At 54.7% G+C, this 21,542-nt stretch overlaps 1 protein-coding gene across 2 annotated transcripts in view; it reads left to right on the top strand.

Moving 5' to 3' along the window:
• Nucleotides 1–21,542, top strand: part of ECE1 (endothelin converting enzyme 1) — a 121,068-nt gene that overhangs the window by 95,515 nt on the left and 4,011 nt on the right. For both annotated transcript variants that reach the window (XM_075551903.1, XM_075551894.1), the window contains 9 exons: nt 4,413–4,555; nt 5,893–6,007; nt 10,818–10,928; nt 12,215–12,313; nt 12,735–12,812; nt 15,365–15,468; nt 19,417–19,527; nt 20,097–20,164; nt 20,580–20,770. In XM_075551903.1, coding sequence (XP_075408018.1) covers nt 4,413–4,555; nt 5,893–6,007; nt 10,818–10,928; nt 12,215–12,313; nt 12,735–12,812; nt 15,365–15,468; nt 19,417–19,527; nt 20,097–20,164; nt 20,580–20,770 — 1,020 coding nt within the window. The remainder of the gene's footprint in view (nt 1–4,412; nt 4,556–5,892; nt 6,008–10,817; nt 10,929–12,214; nt 12,314–12,734; nt 12,813–15,364; nt 15,469–19,416; nt 19,528–20,096; nt 20,165–20,579; nt 20,771–21,542) is intronic.

Here is a 21,542-nt window from a genome sequence, read left to right as displayed (position 1 = left end):
CAAGACTGACCCCTGATGGCTGCTCAGGGCTTGCAAGCCTTGAGCGAGTACCCTCTGGTCCCTCTTTCCCGTTCATCAGCTGTTGGTGTCCAGCCTTGGCCTGGCCTGGCCCCAGGGTCACAGAGGAATTACCATGCCTCTGTTCTCTGTCTTTGGGTTTCCTGCCACCACCCAAGAAGCAAGCTCAGCCTTGCCCCTCCCCTGAATCACCAATATCCTCTCCCTTCTGAACTTGCCAACAAGCCACAGTCGGGCTCACTGCCCAAGTCTGGCTCAGTTCCTGCCTCTTGGGGAAGTGGTCCCCTACCCTTTTCTCCCTCAGGCACCTGTGCATTGGGGGAAAGAGACCCAGTCCCTGTTTCCAGCCTGGGCGGGGACAGTGACCCAGAAGAGTTAGGAATCCCAAGTGAGCTGAGACAAGGAAGTGGGGCATGGGAAGCCGGGCTCCGGAGAAGGCAGGGAGGGGCAGTCTAACGTAGGGTGGGTGTTTTGGGCAGCAGAAGAGCCCATGTGGAGGCCTGCAGGTGAGGGAAGGGCAGCCTGGCTTCCTGCCAGATGCCAGCAGTTCTCTGGATCCCCAGAGAAGTTGGCATCGGGGGGCGCGGTGCTGAGGGGTTGTTGGAGAGATCCACAGCTGAGTTGGCACCATCTGACCTGGGGTCAGGAGGTCGAGGGAAGGGGTATTTTCCCAGCAGTCACTTTGTTTGCACCAGCTGGCCCGTTCTCAGCCCGAGAGGGGCCCCAGAAGACCCTCAGCCCCCACCCCCCACCCACACACACAGTGGGCTCACTGCTGTCTGTCTACCAAGAACCACAGTCATGGCACAGTAGCCCTGAGTGTACCGACCCTGATGGGCCCCCAGACTCGCCCCCGGGCTGCTGTCACCATTGCTTCAGCTCTTCTTCCAAACCAGACGGGAAAGGCTTCCCCACCACCACCAGCCGCCGCCACATTCACAGGGGGGGAGCACAGGGGGCGGGGGCAGAGGCAGCAGCCTGAGTGGTGTGAGCACTGGGCTTGGAGTGAGAAGACAGCTGACCGCTAGCTATAGGCCTTGGGTCAGTCACATAACCCAACTCTGAGCCTTGGGGCTTTGCTCATTCATTCACTTAATAAGCGCCTGGTGTGCACCAAGACCTAGGGCCCTAGCAGCATAATGGGTTACACTTTGGGCCGATACCACAAGGTCAGCAGTTTGAAACCACCAGCTGCTGTGCCGGAGGCCAAGGCTTCCTGCTCCTGTAAGGTGTCCCAGCCTTGGAAATCGCAGGGGCGGTTCTCCCCGGTCCTGTAGGCTCCCAAGGGGTTGGAGTCGACCTGGTGGCAGGGAGTGTCAGTTTTGCGTGTTTTTGGTGCCAGGACACAAACACGGCACCATCTGGGAAGGGCCGCTGTTCTTAGCTTTGGTTAAGTTGGAGTCCTTCGAGAATGACATCTATGACATGGCTCGCCTAAGAAAGAGGCATATGAACACCTGTAACAGGAAGCCTATTGTTGAAAGAAGTCCACCGAGCCCTGGCGGCACGGCGGTTCAAGCTCCCAGCTGCTAACCCAAAAGGCTGGCAGTTTGAGCCCACCGAGTGTTCTGTAGAAGAAAGACGAGGCAGTCCTATGCCGTAGAAGTTCAAACGCTGTGGGACCATTCTGCTCTGCCCTGGAGGGTCACTGTGTGTCAGAATCCACTCAACATCCCTGGGTATGGACCCTCAGAAGCCTGGTGCCCTGGCTAGGACCCTCGGCCTCACCTGGCCCCAGAGTTGGGAGGGGAGAAGACAGGCAGAAGCAGAGATTTCAATCTTGTAAACTGACATGCCTTGGACAAGTACATTGTGGCATCCTCTGGGCATTAGGGGAGCCCTGGTGTCGTAGTGGTTACTCATTAGGCTGCAGTCCTCAAGGTCAGCAGTTCGAAAGCACCAGCAACTCCCCTGGAGAAAGACAGGACTTTCTACTCACAGTCTCAGAAACGTGCAGGGGCAGCTCTGCCGTGCCCTGTCGGGTTGCTGGGCATCGATATTGACTTGCCGGCAGTGAGCAGTGATCACTGTGATTATGCCTTGGTTCCTGGTGATGCCAGCCAGCTCCCCGTGGGAAACGGAGTGCCTTGATACCAGACTCTGTCTGCACTCTGAGGGTCAGCCTTGCTCTCCTGGAGGGCCCAGTAGTCCCAGGCTAGCCCCCAGCAAGGAATGAATTCAGAGCCGTGACCAGACATGCTCTCTGGACCTTCCTGAGAACCTGCCGGCCTTTCTACAAAGGCTGTTGGGGAATGAGCCTCATCCTCTGGCGTAACTTCAGGTTCCTCTTCCTGGCTCCCCATTGGGAGTCTCCTGGACTTGGTGGCGGATGAGCAGTAGGACCAGAGCTCATCCTTGTGCGCCAGAAGGTTTGGCCGCAGTCTCTCCAGGGTTCGAAGACTTGGGCCCATCATTCCAGACTCACCAAGGCATGGAGGACTGAAAGTGCACCACACCTTGGTGTTCTCCAAGTGGTGGGAACTAACCTGCACAGCACACCTGCGCGTCCTGGAGATGAAAGCTCGTGTGCAGCGCTGGGGGCCTTATCAGCACCTGATATCGGGCCCTGGATCCGGGCGCCCAGTGGCCCGCAGAGCATGAAGGTCCTGTCAGCGGTGTAAACAGTGACATTCTGTAAACATAGCAATTTTCCCAGGCGCCTCGCCCGCCCTCACAGCATGTCAATTAGCCGCCAATAGGTGGCTCTCATTGCTGAACTGTAGCTGAGAACTCCTTTGTGTATAGGTCTGTGTTTTAGAACCTCCAAAGTGCTCAGGAGTTCCCCAGGAGATGGCCTGCCAGCCTGAAGATCTTGCAGAAAGAGAGAGCCCAGAGGGCAAGCTAGGCAGAAAAGAGACTCAAGTTCACGGTGCAAAGCACAGTCACCCCTGGAAGAAGGGTCACTGCCCCACTTTTAAGAAAATGGCTCGAGGCTCTATAGCTGATTCCAGGTGGAGATGCCACCTCAGGTCTTCCCATCACTCAGGACCCCAGGGCGTGGCCAGCCTGCTTGCCACATGCCCAGCTTGGCATCAGGAACATCCGTGGGCAGGTACCCGTTCCTGGGATTGCCTTTGGAGAGCCGGTGTGTTACGCATTTGTCACCACACCACACCACTTCCTAGCACTGCCCCCATCAGCCTCACCCCATCTTCGGAAGCCCTTGTTTCCTTAACACTGAGGTGCCCGAACACCCAGAGAGACCTGTGCTTGAGGGGAGGGAAGGGGGGGCGGTCAGGCCTGCATCGTAGGCGTGGCCTCCAGAAAGCCCCCTGAGCCCGGCCACACGGCTGTGGCTGTTCCGGGAGCAGTTTACAGCTGTCGGTCTCATGGAGGGTGTTGAGGGCATTTACTGACAGGTTATTGATTGGTCTGCTGCTGCTGATGATGATGGATTTTCCCTGGTGACGGCCATTTATAGTAGGTCTGTCACTCTCAATCTCTCGGACACATTTCCTTTTTCAAAAGAACAGGAATAGAATTTGGCATGGGAGGGAAACCAGCCCCCTCTCAGGAGACCTTGAGCAGTAATTGCAAGTGTTAATATTGATCAAGTGGTTGCTAAATGCCACTTACCATTCCATGTGATTGGCATGTTTGCTGTAGTACAGTATAGGGAGAAGCACACACACAAGAAACCCTTGAACACACAAATGTAACAGGACATGTGGGGAAATTACGAGACCCTGGTGGCACACATGGTTAAGCGTTTTACTACTGGCCCAAAGTTGGCGGTTGAAACCCACCCAAGATACCTAAGGAGGCAGGCCTGTGGTCTGTTTCTGAAAGGTCACGCACAGTCCTGCAACCCTGTGGAGCCGTTCTCCCTGCCCGTGCGGGGTCACCATCAGGCCCAACCAAGTCACCAGCGACCGTGGGGAAAACAGGCCCCGAGCAGACCCGTTATGCAGCTTCATCGGCAGAGCACAACCATGCCTCAGCAATCCCGCTCTGCGCCCAGAACTGTGCGCGGCTGGCCGGGTGTGTCTGTGGGGAGGGCACTTCCAGCGCAGGTGCTCAGGGTTGGTTTTCTTACCAGAGCCCACCGAGTGCCATGGGCATTAACCCTTCAAGGGCGACCATTCTGCTCAGGCTGTGCCAGGTCCCCTTTCCCGAGAGCAAGCCCCTATTAGACATTCAATGTCGAAATGCTGCTTTCACGTTATACCGTCCTCATTCTGGAATGTACCGGCCTCATGTGAACTAGGTGATATCGCAGAATGATGCCAAGTAGAGCAGACAGGCCTAACTGACGGAGTACTGACTCTGACGAGGGCGGCGGCTTCTGTCAGAGGATGGAAAGTGATAATCACGCTCTTCTTCGGAACAGCCTGGAGACCTGGGTCTTGAGGAGAAAGAGCCCGGCCCGATTCACCTGCTCTCTCTCCTTCCAGACCCTGGCACCTGCCATCAACTGGCTGCCCTTTCTCAACACCATCTTCTACCCTGTGGAAATCAACGAATCAGAACCCATCGTGGTCTATGACAAAGAGTACCTCCAAGAGGTGTCCACCCTCATCAAAAACACAGACAAGTGGTAAGGGACCCTCGGTGCCCTGGGACGGGCCTCTCTCAGCCAAGGCCTGGGTGAGGGGTGAGGAGCAGACCCGGGCTGCCTGTGATGATGAGCAGTAGCCAGGGCTCGTGGTTACAAGCACAGGTTCAAGCCCCATGTCCTCCACTTACCAGCCTCATTAGACCTTGGTCGGGTTCATTTTCCTGCTCTAGAAGGTGAGGGCACCAAGAGCACCCCTAACAGCAGTGGTTCTCAGCCCTCCTCGTGCCACGGCCCTTTCATACAGTTCCTCATGTTGTGGTGACCCTACAGCCATAACATTATTTTTGTTGCTACTTCCTAACTGTAATTTTGCTACTGTTGTGAATCGGGCAACCCCTGTGAAAGGGCTATTTTACCCCCAAAGGAGTTACCACCCACAGGTTGAGAACCGCTGCCTTAGAGGCTGGTTGTGAGGCTCAGGGGGAATAATATAGTGTGACATGTTTTATCACAGGGCCCGACACAGACTGGGACTCAAGAAATGTTAGCTAGTCTTGTTAATTTCATTAATACTTATATATACCCTTTAAAAATTTTTCAAGACTATAGGCACTTTTTTAACTATGTAAATATTTATTTATTTATTATTACCCCAAACCTCCTCTTGGTCTTTGGGGCAGTGTCTGTGTGTGTGTGTGTGTGTGTGTGTGTGTGTGTGGTTGCTCAGTGTGCGTGAGAGGGTGGGGTTGTCTTATCCACGGTCTGCTTGTCCCGCTCATTCCGGTTCAGCTGTGTAGTTCGCTTTTCCCTGGACCTTGATCGTCAGCCTTCCCCCACATCATCCCGGACAGCATTTGCCATGGCTCTGTGCTGGCCCGTTGAGTAGAAATAGACTCCTTTTCTCTCTCCTGGAGTCAGGCATTTAAGTTGGTTCTGATACAAAGTCACTGTGGTGGCATCTTTGTTGCTAGGGCGACTTCTTTGTGAAGATGACAGCAGCCATTGGTTGCCTGTGCCCCAGGGCTGGCGGCAGGGAGAGGTCTCCTTCACAGAAACCATGGCCTGGCCAGCTGGAGCGCCCTACCCTGCCCCTGTTACTCCTGAGCCCTGCCTTCCCCTCTCTGGCCTCTCCGGGGTGTGGAAATGTCAGTCCCACAGCCCCCATCCTCCAGGGGGAGACTCCACCCTGCTTCCCAGCTTCAACAAAAAGCAGCGAAGCTGTGCACCCAGGCTGAGCGCCCACAGTGTGCCAACCACTCTGTGGAGCACCTGGGCTAAACTGGAGGGGGACGTGTGGGCGCCTCCTAGGGGTTGGCACCAGAGGTGCTGGGACCGTGCCTCCCGTGTCTGATTCCCCTTGTGTCCTTCGGCCCTAGCTTGCTGAACAACTACATGATCTGGAACCTCGTGAGGAAAACGAGTTCTTTCCTCGACCAGCGTTTCCAGGACGCCGATGAGAAGTTCATGGAAGTCATGTACGGGACCAAAAAGGTGAGCCTGCCACTGTGCGTCCCGCTGTGTTGCTGAGGGCTGGCACAGACGACCACGTGCCCGCCTGGGGACTCTGTGAACACACCTTACACCAGCGTCAAATCATTAGCATAAAATACACTCGAACAGGGAATTATGCCAACAGCCATAGGGATTCGGATTGGCAACATGGGTTGGGGAGACGCAGTTTCACTGTCAACCCGCCCCCACGAGGCAGCAGTCACCAGCCAGTGGAAGGCTGCTCACTGACTCAAACCCTGCCTTATGCCAAGCCCGGGGCTCAATGGGAATAATGCAGGGGAGGAGGGGCTCGTGCCCTCAGGAGCCTGCCTCTGCTGAGAGACACTGGAGGACTGAGTAGCCCTCAGAGTACTGACAAGACTTGCCATACCAGGGGCCTTAGAGGATGCCGGGGAGGGCTCAGCTGCAGAGCAGGAGAGCTGGCGGGGCGGGAGGCGGAGTGCTAGACCTACCTGTTTCCACCCGCTCCATCTGAACACTTTTCTCTGACCTCCAACAGCAGCTAGCCAGACCTCAGCAAAGCCTCCTGAGGGGGCAGAGCAGGCCCCACTGGGCCCTACCCTGAAGCCCCCAGTCCCACAGCCCCTCCCCTAGCACAGGGAGCTGAAGGCAGCACATGGGGAGGGTGCCACAGAAAGGATGTGCACGCCTGCCTCTGTACTGGGGCTGGGGCTCATCACCTGGGTGGCACAGTGCTACTCAGCTGCTCACCTGGGGCAGTGCTGCTCTGTGCACCTGACTCACACCTGAGGAAGGGGGCTGCAGGTGAGGGTCTTGGCGGGACCCCTGGTCCTGAAAAGCAGGACTTCTCAAAACTTGACCCCGAGAGTCACCCTGGCCCTACAGAGGAAGGAGAAGTGGCAGGGTCACTTTCCTGCCTGACCAGCCCACCATCCTGTTCCACTGGCACTACCTAGGTCCTGCGTCACTGAAGTGAGTGACCAAGACACAGGCTCTGTCCCTGGAGTGTGTCATCTCTCAGGGGCCTCTTCAGGTCTGGTCAGGACCTGGGATGGTAGTTTCAGAGCTGTGTGTGCCTGGAACCCACCCCTCCACTAGCATTATCACCAACCCCTCTCCCCCACACCGCTCACCCTCCCTCCAGCCTTAAAGATGAGGAATCAGATAGAGCAGCAGTTCTCAACCAGTGGGTCTTGAATGACCCTTTCACAGGAGTCACCTGATTCATAACAGTAGCAAAATGACAGTGACGAAGTAGCAAAGAAAATAATGTTATGGTTGGGGGTCAACCACAACACGAGGAACTGTATTAAAGGGTCATGGCATTAGGAAGGTTGAGAACCACTGAGATAGAGGCTCAGAGAGGCAAAGGCACTTTCCCAAGTCACCCAGCACCCTGAGCTAGAAGTGCAGCCCAGGTCCGAATGACTGCCACTGTCATGCTCATTCAGCGCTCACTGGTCATGAGGAGGAGGATAGTCATGTCCTGTAGACATGGCTCTCTCTCTGTGCTAGAAATCATGAACACCCCCACCTCACAGATGACAAGACCCAGCCAGGCTCAGGGAGGCGCAGGGACTGCTCAGAGTCACACAGCACATGGGTGGGGAGCTGGCTCTCTGCCCTGCCACATCTGAGCCCACCGTCCATACTCCAAGCGTCGCTCCTCTCAGCCTTGGCCCGGGAGGAGCCAGAAATCACAAAGGAGCTGCTCAGACAGATTCAAAGGGCAGTTAGTCCCAGATGCCCCCAACACAGGTGACCCTGGGCAAGAGAGGCTCCGACCTTGAGCTAGCCCTGGTGTCCCTCTGAGCCTGATTTTCCTCATAGGTAATAGAGAATCGTTCCTGACCGACTGCCTCACCTCCCGGGACCCTGTTCTGGGTAACCACTACCTACCTGGCTGTCCTTGGTACGCAGTAGGGAGTGTGCGTGAACACTTGGGGCATAAGGGAGGCAGTGTAGAGCTGGGGGTCAGTAGCTCTGGCCCTGAGGTGCCCTTTCTGACTCAGGAGTCCTGGTGGCAGAGTGCGGGTACTTTGACCTGCAGTCCTCAAGGTCTGCAGTTGAACCACCGGCCCCTCTGTCTGCCCCATGCACAGTTCACAGTCTGAGAAGCCCACAGACGCAGTCCACCCTGTCCTATAGACCGCTAGGAGTCAGCAGGGGTTTGGTTTGGTTTTTCCCACTAACCACTCAATCATGGACACATCACATAACTGAGGGGGACACAGGAGGCTTCTCGGCTGTAAAAAGAGGTAAATAATTTGCCCTGCTTCCCAGAGAGATGGACAGGATTGGGGGTGGGTGGGGATCCCAGGAAAGCCTGTTCTGAAGGCTATAGACCAGCCGCATCAGCTGGGCCTCATCTGCTCCTACCTGTGTGTGATTTCAGTGTTCCAACAGTAAGGGTGAATCACACACACACACACACACACACATACACACACACACACACACACACACACACACACACCCCACCCCCTCTCCCGCTCCTCCTGGCCTACTGCTCCACAGACTACAATGAAGAAGGGGGTGGGGATGCAGCCAGTTCCAGCTGGCTGGCTGCCCATGCCTCATCTTTCCAGACTCAGTCACTATCCCCTCTGCAGCGACTACTTCCTGACCCCGCCAGGCCTATCTGACCTTCCATTCTTTGCCACGGGACTTTCTCGTCACCCTGTAGCCCTTTTGAGCATTGCATGACTTGTGGACAGTGAGGGGGCCACTTAGAGGGCAGACATGTAACCAGAATCCTTGGGTTCAAATGCTGCCTCGGCCCCTTAATCACTGCATGATTCCCTTGGGCAAGTGACCCAACCTTTCCAGCCCTCAGTTTCTTTATCTGTGGGATTCTGACGGGGTTGAAGAGGTAGGGCCTGGCTCCCAGTCAGCACTCTGCAATCACTGCAGCGTCCTTAAGCGCTGCAAATGTTAGCACACTGCACTGCTCACCAAAAGCACTTTGAACCTCCCCTGTAGCTCCGCGGGAGAAAGACCTGGACATCAACTTTCCTAGGGATTCCAGCCAAGAAACCCCTACAGGGCAGTTCTGTTCTGTCCCCGGAGGCTGCGCTGAGAACAAGCCCAAGGACCCAGCACCAACAGTGACCACAGAGTCATTAACAGGCTCAGCTGCTAACCAAGAGGTGTCAGGGTCAAGGCCACCTAGAGACACCTTGTAATAGGAACCTTCTGAAAAATGAGCCCTTGGCAACCATGTGGGAGACTGGTCTCTGATAAGCACAGGCTCACCCTGAGTCTAGCCACGGGATTGTTGCTGGTTTGTCTCTCTGGCTCCTGCCCTGGTGGTTCCAGTACCGTAAATGATCCGAGTTTTTCAGTAATAAGTCTTTAAGGGCAATGGGTCCCTAGATCCAAAGACCTCGCACTCGGGTACCAAAGTTCTGTCCAGAGAACAGAGGGTGAGTTCCTGAGCACAGGCATGAAGAAATGGGCTTAGCCAAAGAATCACCTGAGAAGACACACGGGAATCTGTCCATGATTCAGCCCTCCCAGCCTGGAGCTTCCACGGAGCCGAGAATATTCTAGAATGTCCCTAGTCCTAACCGCCTATGTGGCCAGCTGTGGACTTCCCAACTGTGGAAAGGTGGGGTAGGGATGAATCAGAGGCAGACACTCAGATAAACGCATGGTGCGGAGAACCGGAAAGAAGGCTAGAGTGAGTTTCCTCCCCACCCCCACACCCCCGCCCCCACTTCCTGCTTGCTACCTGGAAGAAAAAAAATTAACAAGTATAGTTTACATGCAACCAAATATGCCATACACCCTAAGTATTCAGTTCATTGAGTTTTGACAAATGAACACACCCCTGTGACCATTGCCCCAGGGAAGGTGAGCATTTCCTTCACCCACCTGCCAAGTGTTCTCGGAGCAGAAATCCCCCTCGGGTCCCTTTCCCGGCACTCCTGCCCCGTGGACCCCAGTTCTGACTTCTGTCTCCCTGACAGTTCTGCCTGGACTAGAACTTGATGTAGAGCCGTCTACTCTGTTCTTGTCCACATGAGGCTTCTCTTGCGTGGCATGATGCTTGTGCGCATGTCACTCCACACGTAGTCCTGGGTCCCTTTCTGTTGACGAGCATGGTGTGCAAGGCAAGTACCTGCCTGTCAGCACCTGGGGGGCGATGAGGTCCAGAACATGGACAGGGTCCTCGGCAGCACCTGGATTGACGTGGCAGGGCTGCCACGTGGGGCCCTGGAGGGATGGCTGGCCTGGCTGAATGAGTTGGAACCAGGACTTCCCTCCTCATCGAGCGGTGCTCCATGAGGCTGCCACCCACAGGGATGCCAGGCTCTGTTTGCACGGAGGCACCCTGTCAGCTAGGGGGGCCGGAGACCCCAGGACATCAGCCAAATGAAGCCCTGCTGTGTCCCTGGGGCCCCCTCGCTGGGAGACTGTAGGTGGAGCTGGGCCCCTGCCTTCTGGGAAGGGCCATAGGGAACACCCCACCAGTCTCCTCCACTGGGAACAGCCCAGGGTGGGAGCATGGCATCAGGGAGGTCTGAGCTCCAGGCCCCGCAACACCGCACACTGGATGCTCATTGGTCAGGAGCCTGTGACCCCTGTGTCCTGGATCACCATGATGATGATATTGTTGGTGACATCCCAAGTGTAGAACTTGGCCTCTGACATGATCATGAAGGATAGCCCATGGCCACTTGTCTCAGTGCATGAAATGATGCCCCCTGATCAGGAAAGGGCTCTCTGGGGTTCTGGAGGGAAGCTTGGGCCCAAGATGCTGCTACGTCTGGAATGGGAAGGAGTGGGACTGGGCCTGAGCCACCTTCGCCCTTGTCTTTTCCAGACCTGTCTTCCTCGCTGGAAGTTCTGCGTGAGTGACACCGAAAACAACCTGGGCTTTGCCCTGGGCCCCATGTTCATCAAAGCAACCTTTGCAGAGGACAGCAAGGACATAGTAAGTGTCTCGCCGCAGGCACAGGCCGGGACAGCCCAGCTGCAGCGGCCTCGCAGGCAGGACAGTGGCCCCTCCGGGCTCTGCTGCCTATAGGCCCCTGAGCTCCAGGCCTCCAGCCTGAACTTAGAGCTTCTGTTTCCTCAAGCCGTGACCGTGTGAATGACTCGCAATAGCTCTCATGACTTGAGTGTCAGACGCGTCACGTAGTCCCTCAGTTCCCTGCACAGCGACCCTTCACAGCCTCACCTGTCTCCTGCAGAGCAGCGAGTGGGTTTGAATTGCCAAACTCGTGGTTAGCCATCACCATCAGGAGATAGTCTTGGCCTAAGGAAGCAGAGGGAGGGACACCAAGGAGACCACTGGCCTGGCTGGGTGACCGGGACAGTATTCTCACCTCATCCAGCTGGTGATCCCCGTCCGTAGAGGGAGGTCACATGAGCTGCTACATACAAGGGCTTAGCAGAGCCCCTGGCACCGAAGAAGGGCTAATTAATGGTAGCCTCTGCACCAGCATGATGGCCCGTATTCCTGAGATGAGGGAGAACATTGCTGTTGTGGGCGGTCCAGGTCAGAGAGCCGAGCGGCCGAGGACTGGCCAGTGTGCAGGGGAGGCAGAACCGTAGCCAAGGTCGGTCGGACATCAGCCCCTCTGTCTTTCTGCTACCAAGACTCTATCTTCTCCTTCTAGAACCTTCCACTTTGAGGTCTTCCTGGGACGTTATGACCATCAAGGGCAGCCTTTCATCTTTAGATTTGTTTTTAATAAATCATTTTATCGGGGGCTCTTACATCCAAAACAACTCACACATCAATTGTATCAGGCACATGTGTACATATGTTGCCATCATCATTTCCAAAACATTTTCTTTGGACTTGAGTCCTTGGAATCAGCTCCTCTTCCCCCCCCCCACCCTCGTGAGCCCTTGATAAATTAGAAATTGCCATTCTTTTCCTCTGTGAAGCCCATTTCATCAAAAAGGAGTTCTATGATCTCATCATTTGGGAAAGGCAATTTGTTCTCTTGTCCAAAAGCATCACAATATCTCCAACGATATGAAAGCTTCCGGAAGGCTCGTCCATCGCAAGCTGCTTGGGCCGCTTTCAAGTAGCCAGGCTGGCCGAGCAGGGGCCAGTGTCCGAGGCACACTGGACATCTCGACTGGGCTCTCTCCTGTCGCAGCCAGAACCTAGCAGCCGGAAGCCCAGCCCTGTGCTCAGGACCAGCCCCACATAGTCTCCCTCTGTGGGGCGCCCAGACCTTACTGGGGCCACGTGTATGTCTGCAGGCCAGTGAGATCATCATGGAGATCAAGAAGGCGTTTGAGGAAAGCCTGAGCACGCTGAAATGGATGGATGAAGACACGCGGACGTCGGCCAGGGAGAAGGTGGGGGCGCTCCGGGTGCTGGCAGGGCCCCAGCAAGCCAAGCAGCCACCGCGAGGGGAGGGGAAGGAGGGGCTAGTGTGTGGGGTAAGCACAACGTGGACTGGGCTCCATGAGCACCAGGGTGGAAGGACAGCCCTCATAGCTATGATCGCACTCACCCTAATGCTCAGGCGTGGGGCGTGGGAAGTGAGGGCGCTGGTGTGGCTTGGTGGGGTGGTGGTCACAACAGACTTTGCTCAGGAAATGAGACCCAAAGTGAGCAGAAGGGAGACTCATTCCAGGAGGCTTGAAATCCCTGAGGCAGAGAGAGCCTGGCCCCCGTGGCCTGTTGGCCGAGCCTCCAAGCTCGGTCTCCCCAGAGTATTGCGCCATCCTGGGCCGTGTGGCACGCCTCTCACCGCGCTCTGTTCCTCTTGTGCAGGCGGAAGCAATCTACAACATGATAGGCTACCCCAACTTCATCATGGACCCCAAGGAGCTGGACAAAGTGTTTAATGATGTGAGTGCCTTCCCCGGCCCCAGGGAGCCCCGCTTACAAAAAGGTAGAGGCAGGGCTGGGTCCCAACGGTGCTAACGCCTCGGGGCTGCTGAGGTACCAGGAGCTGGTTTGGTATGAGGTCCTTCCCTGCGCCTTCCTCTCCTGGGCCAGCCAGGCCCCGGCTCGCTGGAGCCAGCCTCAGGGAGTGCCTGGACAACAACAGCAGGACCCCTAGTGCGTGCCCCCCTGGAAGTGGCCAGCTCTGTGTGGCAAATGGAAAATAATGGAGAGATTCTAGAGGTACAAAAGAACCTGGTACCCCTAAAACATCCAGGCATAAATAGCAAAGCCTCTCACACCGACTCTCCTTTCCCCACCCCTAGAGTTGCCTCCTATCCATGAAGCCCTCCCACAAAGAAACCTGGGCCCCTGGTTGTGACCTTGAAATGTTCCTGGGGGGAAAGGGAGCATACACCCCAAATACCCTCTTAAGCTTAACTCAGACCCCAAGGGCAGGTGGTCCATCCCTGCTGGTTAGACCTCCCAGCAAATCACCCTAGAGGGATGATGTTTCTGTCCTGAAAGATAAAAGTTTTAGATCTTAAAAAAAAAGTTTTATATCTTCTAGTGATTAAAATGGTGAGTTCAAGCCTTTTCTTCACCCCCGCTGGTTCAGCCTGCTGCATTTTTAAAAAGTTGTTGTAAATTCATATAGAACCAAACGTGTGACATCGCAGCTGTCTCTGCGTGCAGCTCCATGACATCAGCTACCCGCACCCTATTGTCCCTGTTGCCCTTTGGGGCCCTCCCCCTCCCCTTTCCTCACCACGCTCCTGAGATGGTCGCATGCCGAGCATCCCAGAGTCCCTCTGAGAAGACTGGGCTCCTTGCGGGGACTTTGCTCTCTCCTTTTTTTTTTTTTTAAATAATGTTTTTGGTGAAATTTTACACATCACTTTTCAAAGTGTTCCCACTTAGCAATGACTACACATACTTCGCAGGGTACTTGGCTACACTGGCCCGTGTCGGCACCCCAGTTCCTTCCCTCTGGGCCCCTCACTCGCAGTCACTGCTCTCCCAGCCCCCTCACCTTCCATCTCCGCCCCGAGGCGTGCTCACTGCCGGTATTTGGTATTGTATGTGTTGATCTGTGATGTGGCTGAAAAGGGCCCTGGGGGCAGCGTGGGTTCCAGGGTTAGGGAGTATCTCAGGAGGCCTGTCCTAGCAAGTCCGCCTGCCCCAACCAGCCAGCAGGTCTGCACTTCTCAAGAATTTGAGTTGGGCTCCACATTTTCCCCCTCTTCCATTCAGGTCCATCTCTTGTGGCAGTTCTGATGAGAACGGCCGGTAGTGGTCGCTGGACACCGTCTAGTTCTGGTCAGGGGTTAGACCCGGCTGGAGTTGGGGCACTGCTAGCCCTGTCAGCTGGTTTCTCCTCTGTCTCTGGTTTGCTTCTTGCCCCTTTGCTTCAGACGAGATGTGACCCATGGGCTATTTCTCCTGAGAGTCCTGGTAGATGCTCCTGAGTGTCCGGCTACAAGGTCCAGGGGCCCTTGATGCGACCCAGGCCCGCGCCCCATAAGACTGAGCATGTTACTGAAGTGCTGCCGTCGAGCCAGAAAGATCTGTCAAGAGCACAATGTTGGGGCTGCGTGGGAGAGAAGGGTGTGTGCCCCGGGACTTTCTGTCTTAGCTCTGTGCTTGCCAGGTAGCAGCCACTGGCCCTCTCTGGCTCCTTGATTCATTTCACTGAAAGGAATTAAAAGCAAATAAAATTTAAAATCCCGTTTCTTGTCACGCTGCCCACATTTGAAATGATTCAATGGACACCCGGGGCTGGTTGTTGTTGTTAGGGACCATCGGATCAGGTCTAGCTCATAACTACCCCCATGTCCACCAGAATACCCCCGCCCCGTCCCCTCAGACCTTGCTGCTCAGAGTTCACTGTCAGTCCATATCAAGGGGGCCTTGCTCTCTTTCCCTGACCCTACCGACTTTCCCAACCATGATCCTTCCCCAGGGACTGGCTTCCCCAGCACCCCAGCTGTCTGTCCAAAGTGCATGAGACCAAGGCTCTCCATCCTCAGCTGTAGGGCGCTTTTCTCCTCTTCTGGGAAAGACCTGCTCATTCTTCCAGCAGTCCTGGCAGAGTCCCTATTCTCCGCCCACAGCGCCCGCCATGTTGGGCAGCGCAGATCCCGAGCATTTCAATGGTCACCAAAGGCACTAGAGACTCTTTGCCTAAGGCTCCGGCACTCTGGGGGTGGGGGATGCCCTTCAGCCCAATGATATTGTCAGAGGCTCCATGGTCAAAACTTGAGGGGGGGGTGCTGGAAGTGGAGAGCTAGTGTCAGGCCCCTTGGGGGGGAGGGAGGCAGCAAGGCCTGCGGCCCAGGCACACCAACCCCCCCCCCATCTAGTCTCTGCCTGCGGGCCAATCCCACATGTGTGTATATGTGTGTGTGTCTACCTCCCTTTCCTTGTTTTCTCAGAAGGAGGGGCTTCCACTGGAGGGTCCGCAGTGCCTCCTGTCTCACGCATGCTCTGACCCCGTGCCTGCTTTCTCTTTCCAGTACACTGCGGTCCCCGACCTCTACTTTGAGAATGCCATGCAGTTCTTCAACTTCTCATGGAGGGTCACGGCTGACCAGCTTCGGAAAGCTCCCAACCGAGATCAGTGAGTGCCCCTGGCTTCCCCAGGGCTGGCATGTTGGGGTGCTCTAGGATGGGCCCGCATTTATCCAGCACTCACCAGGTGACGGCTCTCACTGCCATCGGAACCCTCTGCAGGGGAGCACCACTTCTATCCTGCTTTTCAGATGAAGGCGCCAAGCCCAACGAAGAAGTGATACTCAGACCAACAAACCAGCTCTCTCTGGCTCCACGGCTGTTGGCGGACTGAGCCCGGCTCAGGGCTGCGCCACCGAAACCCTCTGAGCTCTGGTTCATGGTCTGCATACCACAGTGGGCGTGGCTGGTTCGCCTTCGAAACAAAACAAAAAAACGCTATCGAGTCGATGCCAACTCCGAGCAAGCCTATAGGACAGGGTAGGACTGTCCCTGTGGGTTTCCGAAACTGGAGCTCTTCACAAGAGGAGAAAGCTGCATCTTTCTCCTTCAGAGTGGCTGGTGGTCTCAAACTGCCAACCTCATGGTTAGCAAACATAAGAGCTTGGTAACCTTCAGCAAGGGCTAGTTTCCCATAATCCCTCACTGATACAGGTGGTGGCTTCTTAAGGACTGGTCCCCACAGTAACCTGGAGATTTTTCAGCATGAAATTCTGAGAGCAGTGATTCCCAAACCTCACTGCATATCATTCATATATATATATATATATATATATATATATATATATATATATATATATATATATATATATATATATATATATATATATATATAGTTAGGGTATATACACACACATACATATATCCTTGTATACCTACATGTATGGGGGGGTATATTGTCCTGCCCCTCCACCTCCAGACCTTCAAACAGAAATCATGTGGACTGATACCTAGGGAGTCTTTGTTTTCCAAAAAATCTCAGAAAAGTCAGGTGTGGTCTCCAGCCCTCCTGACACTGTGTACTTCCTCCACTCCAAAAGCAGTTTGCAGGAGAAAACCTACCAGAAAGGCAAAGCAAGCTATCTTTGCCTCTGGCGCCCCCTCATGGACGACCGAGATCTGAACACCTTTGTTCCCCCTAAGTCTGCATCTTTGAGCAAGACCCACAGGAGGTGGGCTTTTACTTCCAGAGGCTATATTTCAAGCCCTGCCACACGATTGTGAGTTTTACTTTAAGTCTTAATTCGGCTTTAGAAATCCATATAAGTTCTATGTTGTTCCCTACTCCCCCCCCCAAAAAATGTGTTTTTCAAGGACTCAACGACAGTAGGTCCCATGAATATAGTGGCACAGCAGTTAAGTGCTGGACTGCTAACCATAAGGTTGGCTGCTTGAACCCAGCCAGGAGTCCTGCAGGCCGGAGATCACCACTGCAGCAGGCAGTTCATACTGTCACCTGGGGTCATCGTGAGCAGGCATCCTCATCAACACCCCATAGTATCCAGGATTACTTGAATATAAATAGGAGGCTTGGAAGGTCTCACTCACTTTCCAGTGGCTCCCCACACGCCTGTGGAGCTCCCCTAGAGAGACAGAGAGCCTCGTTCTGGACTACTGAGGGAAGTGGCCTTCCTGTTCCGCTCCACGCTTCACTGACCCCAGAAAGGCTTTGAGAAGCCAAAAAATTCATTCCTCTCGGCAGTCAGTTTCAAAATTTCTGTCCTCAAGGCCCTTCTGAACTCTATAAAAATATTGGAAACAAAAGAACTCTTGCTTCGGTGGATGACACCAGTTTTTCGTGGAATTTTTATTTATGAAGAATCATTTCTATTCTCCAAGACAACAACTCTGGGGAAAGAAGTATTGCATCCCTGCCACTGGCTGTTTGAAAACACAAAGAAACCCCACCCTCACACAGATAGGTAGTTTAGAGAAGGAGAGAGAGACGGTCTAGTACCCTGCCCTGGAGCCTGTGCCCGGTCTTCTTTGAATGCTCACAGAGTAGTTTCTGAAAGGTTAGTTTCCATATGGAGTCTGAAGCCCTGCCCATGAACTCTTCAAACTGTTACATTACAGTCTGTCTCGCACTTGAAAGGAATTTGTGCCCGGCCTGGTTTCTCAACATCATACTCAGGTCTTCTGGAACACACCATACAAAATCAAGAATACTATGTTTGTTAAATCAATGTTGATCTCATGAGAAAAGTCTTTAAATTGGGACAAACGATTGCATTGTTGGTAGTGAATACAAGTTTTTTCTTTAATTTGTGCTGCAACCGTGACTTTTTAGCATTGGCAACCCGCAGCACCAGCCTTTGGCTCTGAAGCGACCAGCACTCTTGGTCCATGGTTGAGAAGGACCACTCCTGGGGGCCGGCCTTAGCAGTTCCACGTGGGCTGCTGACCTTGGCAACCAGCAGCTCCCTGTGGGGAGAAAGAGGAGGCTTTCTGCTTCCATGAAGTCACGGCTCTGAAGCCCACAGGGACAGTTCTACCCTGTCCTGTGGGGTCACCTTGAGCCGGAGTCCATTGGATGGCCGTGAGGTTTTTTGTAGTTGGCCACGTGCCCCTGCCTGGACTTCCCCAGCTTGGCAGTGGTTTTCTCATTCCAAGCAGCGCCCCTCCCCGAAAGCAGGGCTGTTTACGTGCACTTCCATTCGGTCACCCAGAAAAGACTTAGGCTCACGAGTCTCGGTGTGATGAAATGAATAACGTTGCTGCCCCTTCAAGGTCGTTCTTAGGTGAAAATGGCATTTTTCCCTCCTTGACAGCAAGCTGTGACTGGCACGATGGCCGCTAGAGCAGTCCGGTGTCGTGACGCGGCTTAAGGCTGGCCGTTTTGCCCACCGTGGCTTTTGCAACCACGAGTGCCAACGAAATGTAAATTGTGTTTTATTCGGGGCTTTGAACCAGTGTCCTCCTGGCTAATGCCGCAAAATCGGAAGAGACCCAAATTTATAAACTATGGTGTACCCGATTGGAATAAGTATAGGTCAAAACCCTGGCACAGGAGACTGGGAGGAGGCATGCAGATCCCGCAGAAGCCTGATGCAGGAGATTGGCTCATCGCGGGACCAAGGCCAGCAGCACCGCTCACCCCCATTTCCTGCTGGGCCCCATTGTTTCCAAATGTACTCTGAAGAGATTTGGATGCTATGCAATGCACGCAGGGTCCTTGACTTCTAGGAGGGGGATGGAGTTTCTAGCAGTGCAGTGCATTATGCATTCTAAAATTCAGGTCTGCTCCAGTGTCGCGTCGTTGCCAAGACTGAATCAGGGAGAATTGGTTCGAATCCTGGTTTTAATATTCCCAGACATCTGAAAGGCTCTTAGATGCCTGCCCAGGATGCCTCCACAGCACACTTTGAGACCTGCTAATAGATGCATTTTGAGCCGACACAGTGATGGCCGGTGTCAATGGTCCACCTTGTCTTTTGTGAGACGCTTAGTATCTCACTGTGTAAGTATGACATCGTTGATGGAACCAGCCTCTTCTAGTTTTTCCCTTTCAGAAGCAGTGTTGCGATAGATATCCATATAGTTGTTTGTTCACTTGGACCTGGGGGCCTAGGGGCATCGTGAGGTTTTTGGGGTTTTAAAAAATAATTTATTTTTGTTGTCGCTCATGTTAAAAGATGTGACATTGATGACATTCCTCACGGTGTACACCATTCTCGCCCTCCTTTACCATAACACTCCCCACCACTCCGGCAAGCTCCCTGCCCCCCCACCCCCACCAGCTTCCCAGCGAGCCTTCCAAGATGCTGCTGTTACTCTGACCCCGTGCAGACAGCTCTTTACAAGAATGTAACAACCCAGCGGAAGGCGAATTTGAAAATGATGAGGGCAACGAATGTATAAGGGTGCTTTACTCAATTGATGGATGCATGGATTATGATAAGAGTTGTATGAGTCCCAATAAAATGATTTTAAAAATAAAATAATGTAACACTCAGAGGAGGTGGGCAGCACATTTTGAAGGATTGCCAGGCTGGTCCCCACTGTTCCTCTTAGCCCGCTGTACCTAAGAGCTCACAGGTGTGTGTGTCCCTTACAGGTGGAGCATGACCCCGCCCATGGTGAATGCTTACTACTCACCCACCAAGAACGAGATCGTGTTTCCAGCTGGGATCCTGCAGGCACCCTTCTACACCCGCTCCTCACCCAAGTAGGTGATGTCGAGTGCTCCCCCAACACCCCCACCCCCGTGGCCCGCCACTGACCTCACAGTCCAGCTGCTCTGAGTGGGTGGTCCTGGCTCCAGTGGCCCAGGGAGCGCCCAGCGCTCAGAGAAGGTGCAACAGAAGTAGCAGCCTGCCTGCCTTTCCCTCCACCAGTGTCTCAGCTCTGGGAGGCCCTGCATTGTGAGATCGTGGGATGTCATGGAGTTAGGAGCCCTAAGTAGGGGAAATGCCCATCTAATACTCTTCTTTTTTTCTTGAAGGAGAGAGGCATTTACTGTTTTAGGCTGGAATCCTCCCGCCATGGGTTTGAATCCCAGGTCTGCTGTTTGCCGACCGCATGGCCTTTAGGCAAACTCTTGCTCAACCCGTGCACAGCACTGGTTAATCATGCCTGCCTCTGGTAGTGACGGTGAGAACCGTGCAGTTCTGCAGCACATCTGGGACAGTTGTTGGCACCCACTGGACACCAGCTGAGTCTCTAGGATTGGCAGGTGGCATCACACACCTGGGCAAGAGTGAGAGACCCTCTCAATTTTGTGTCCTTCCCCTCCAGGGCCTTGAACTTTGGTGGCATCGGCGTCGTCGTGGGCCATGAACTGACGCATGCTTTCGACGATCAAGGTACAGGCTCTCAGGTCCCCTTCATACAGGCTCTACCCTGGCTCCCCGTCTCTGCCTTCAGCTCCTTCTCTTTAGCGCCTTAGCTCCGGAGATAGATGGATCTGGATCCAAATCCTGGCTCTGCCATCTGCTAATTATGCCGACATGAGCCAACCGACCCTTTCTTCCCCACCTCCATCGCCCAGTCGACAGCGGGCTGCTCAGAGTGCTCCCTGGCCATCTCAGGCTCCTGTAGGAAGGGCAGAGGCTCTTCTTGTGGGCAGTCCAATCGCGCCCATAGGGTCCCAGCTGGACATGCGGCCTCGGCCCAGGCCCTCGCTGGGCTCCTTGGCCTCCTGTAGTAGGTGGGCGGGGAGACAGGTGAGGCTACCTGTCCCCGCTCCTCCCTCGCCCTGATGCACCCGCTGGCCCACAGGCCGCGAGTACGACAAGGACGGGAACCTGCGGCCGTGGTGGAAGAACTCGTCGGTGGTGGCCTTCAAGCAGCAGACGGAGTGCATGGTGCAGCAGTACAGCAACTACAGCGTGAACGGGGAGTCGGTCAACGGCCACCACACCCTGGGCGAGAACATTGCCGACAACGGCGGCCTCAAGGCAGCCTACAGGGTAAGGGTCCCCCGGGGACGTGACGAGCGTGCAGAGACTCCTGCCAAGGCGGGTGCTGATGGGCCTGGTGGCAGCTGTGTCTATGACTGAGCCCAGAGCTGGGCACTCAGAGGCACAGCAAAGGACTGGGCTGGACCTGCCTGGGGACTGCTTGTTCTCAGAGAGAACACCACCGTGTCAGCCCACCGTGGGCCTCAGACATGGAGTAGGCCTGACTCTGGCCACCCTCCCCTCCGTGGACTAGGCTGTGACCCTGTAGCCCCCGCCTACCTGGGGCTGTACAGTGAGACCATAGAGCCGGCCGGGGACTTGGTACAGAGTGGCATTCAGAACACTTAGCCGAGTTGGACTGAAAACAGGCCACAGGAGAGTCTCAGGGAGAGTCTTAGGAGACAGTACAGGGCCCCACTGCAGAGCGGCAAGGCCCAGCTGCACTGTTTTGAGATCTTGAAGACTGGCCAGGCTCTGTACTATAGATCCCCCAACAGCCTCACCATCAGATACTGGAACCCCCATTTTACAGATGGGGAAACTGAGCCCAGAAGCCTTCATTCATATGTCTGAAATACACTAGTCGGAGAAAATGCACAGCGAGCCTTCCGCCCACCATGAACTGCAGGCCCTGGGAATGCACTGCAAGACGGGCCCTGTTCTCCCAACACTGACGGTGGTAGCGGGGGCCAGATAGTCAAGAAATGCCTAAACCTAAATCCCTGATAGAATGATGACTGTCCAACAGGAGGGGGTAATCATGAGCAGTGGGGGAGGAGGG

Source organism: Tenrec ecaudatus, chromosome 1, assembly GCF_050624435.1.
Source record: "Tenrec ecaudatus isolate mTenEca1 chromosome 1, mTenEca1.hap1, whole genome shotgun sequence".
Classification (NCBI taxonomy): domain Eukaryota; kingdom Metazoa; phylum Chordata; class Mammalia; order Afrosoricida; family Tenrecidae; genus Tenrec; species Tenrec ecaudatus.
The sequence above is the reverse complement of the archived record's forward strand: the minus strand, read 5'-3'. Positions and strand labels throughout refer to the sequence as shown.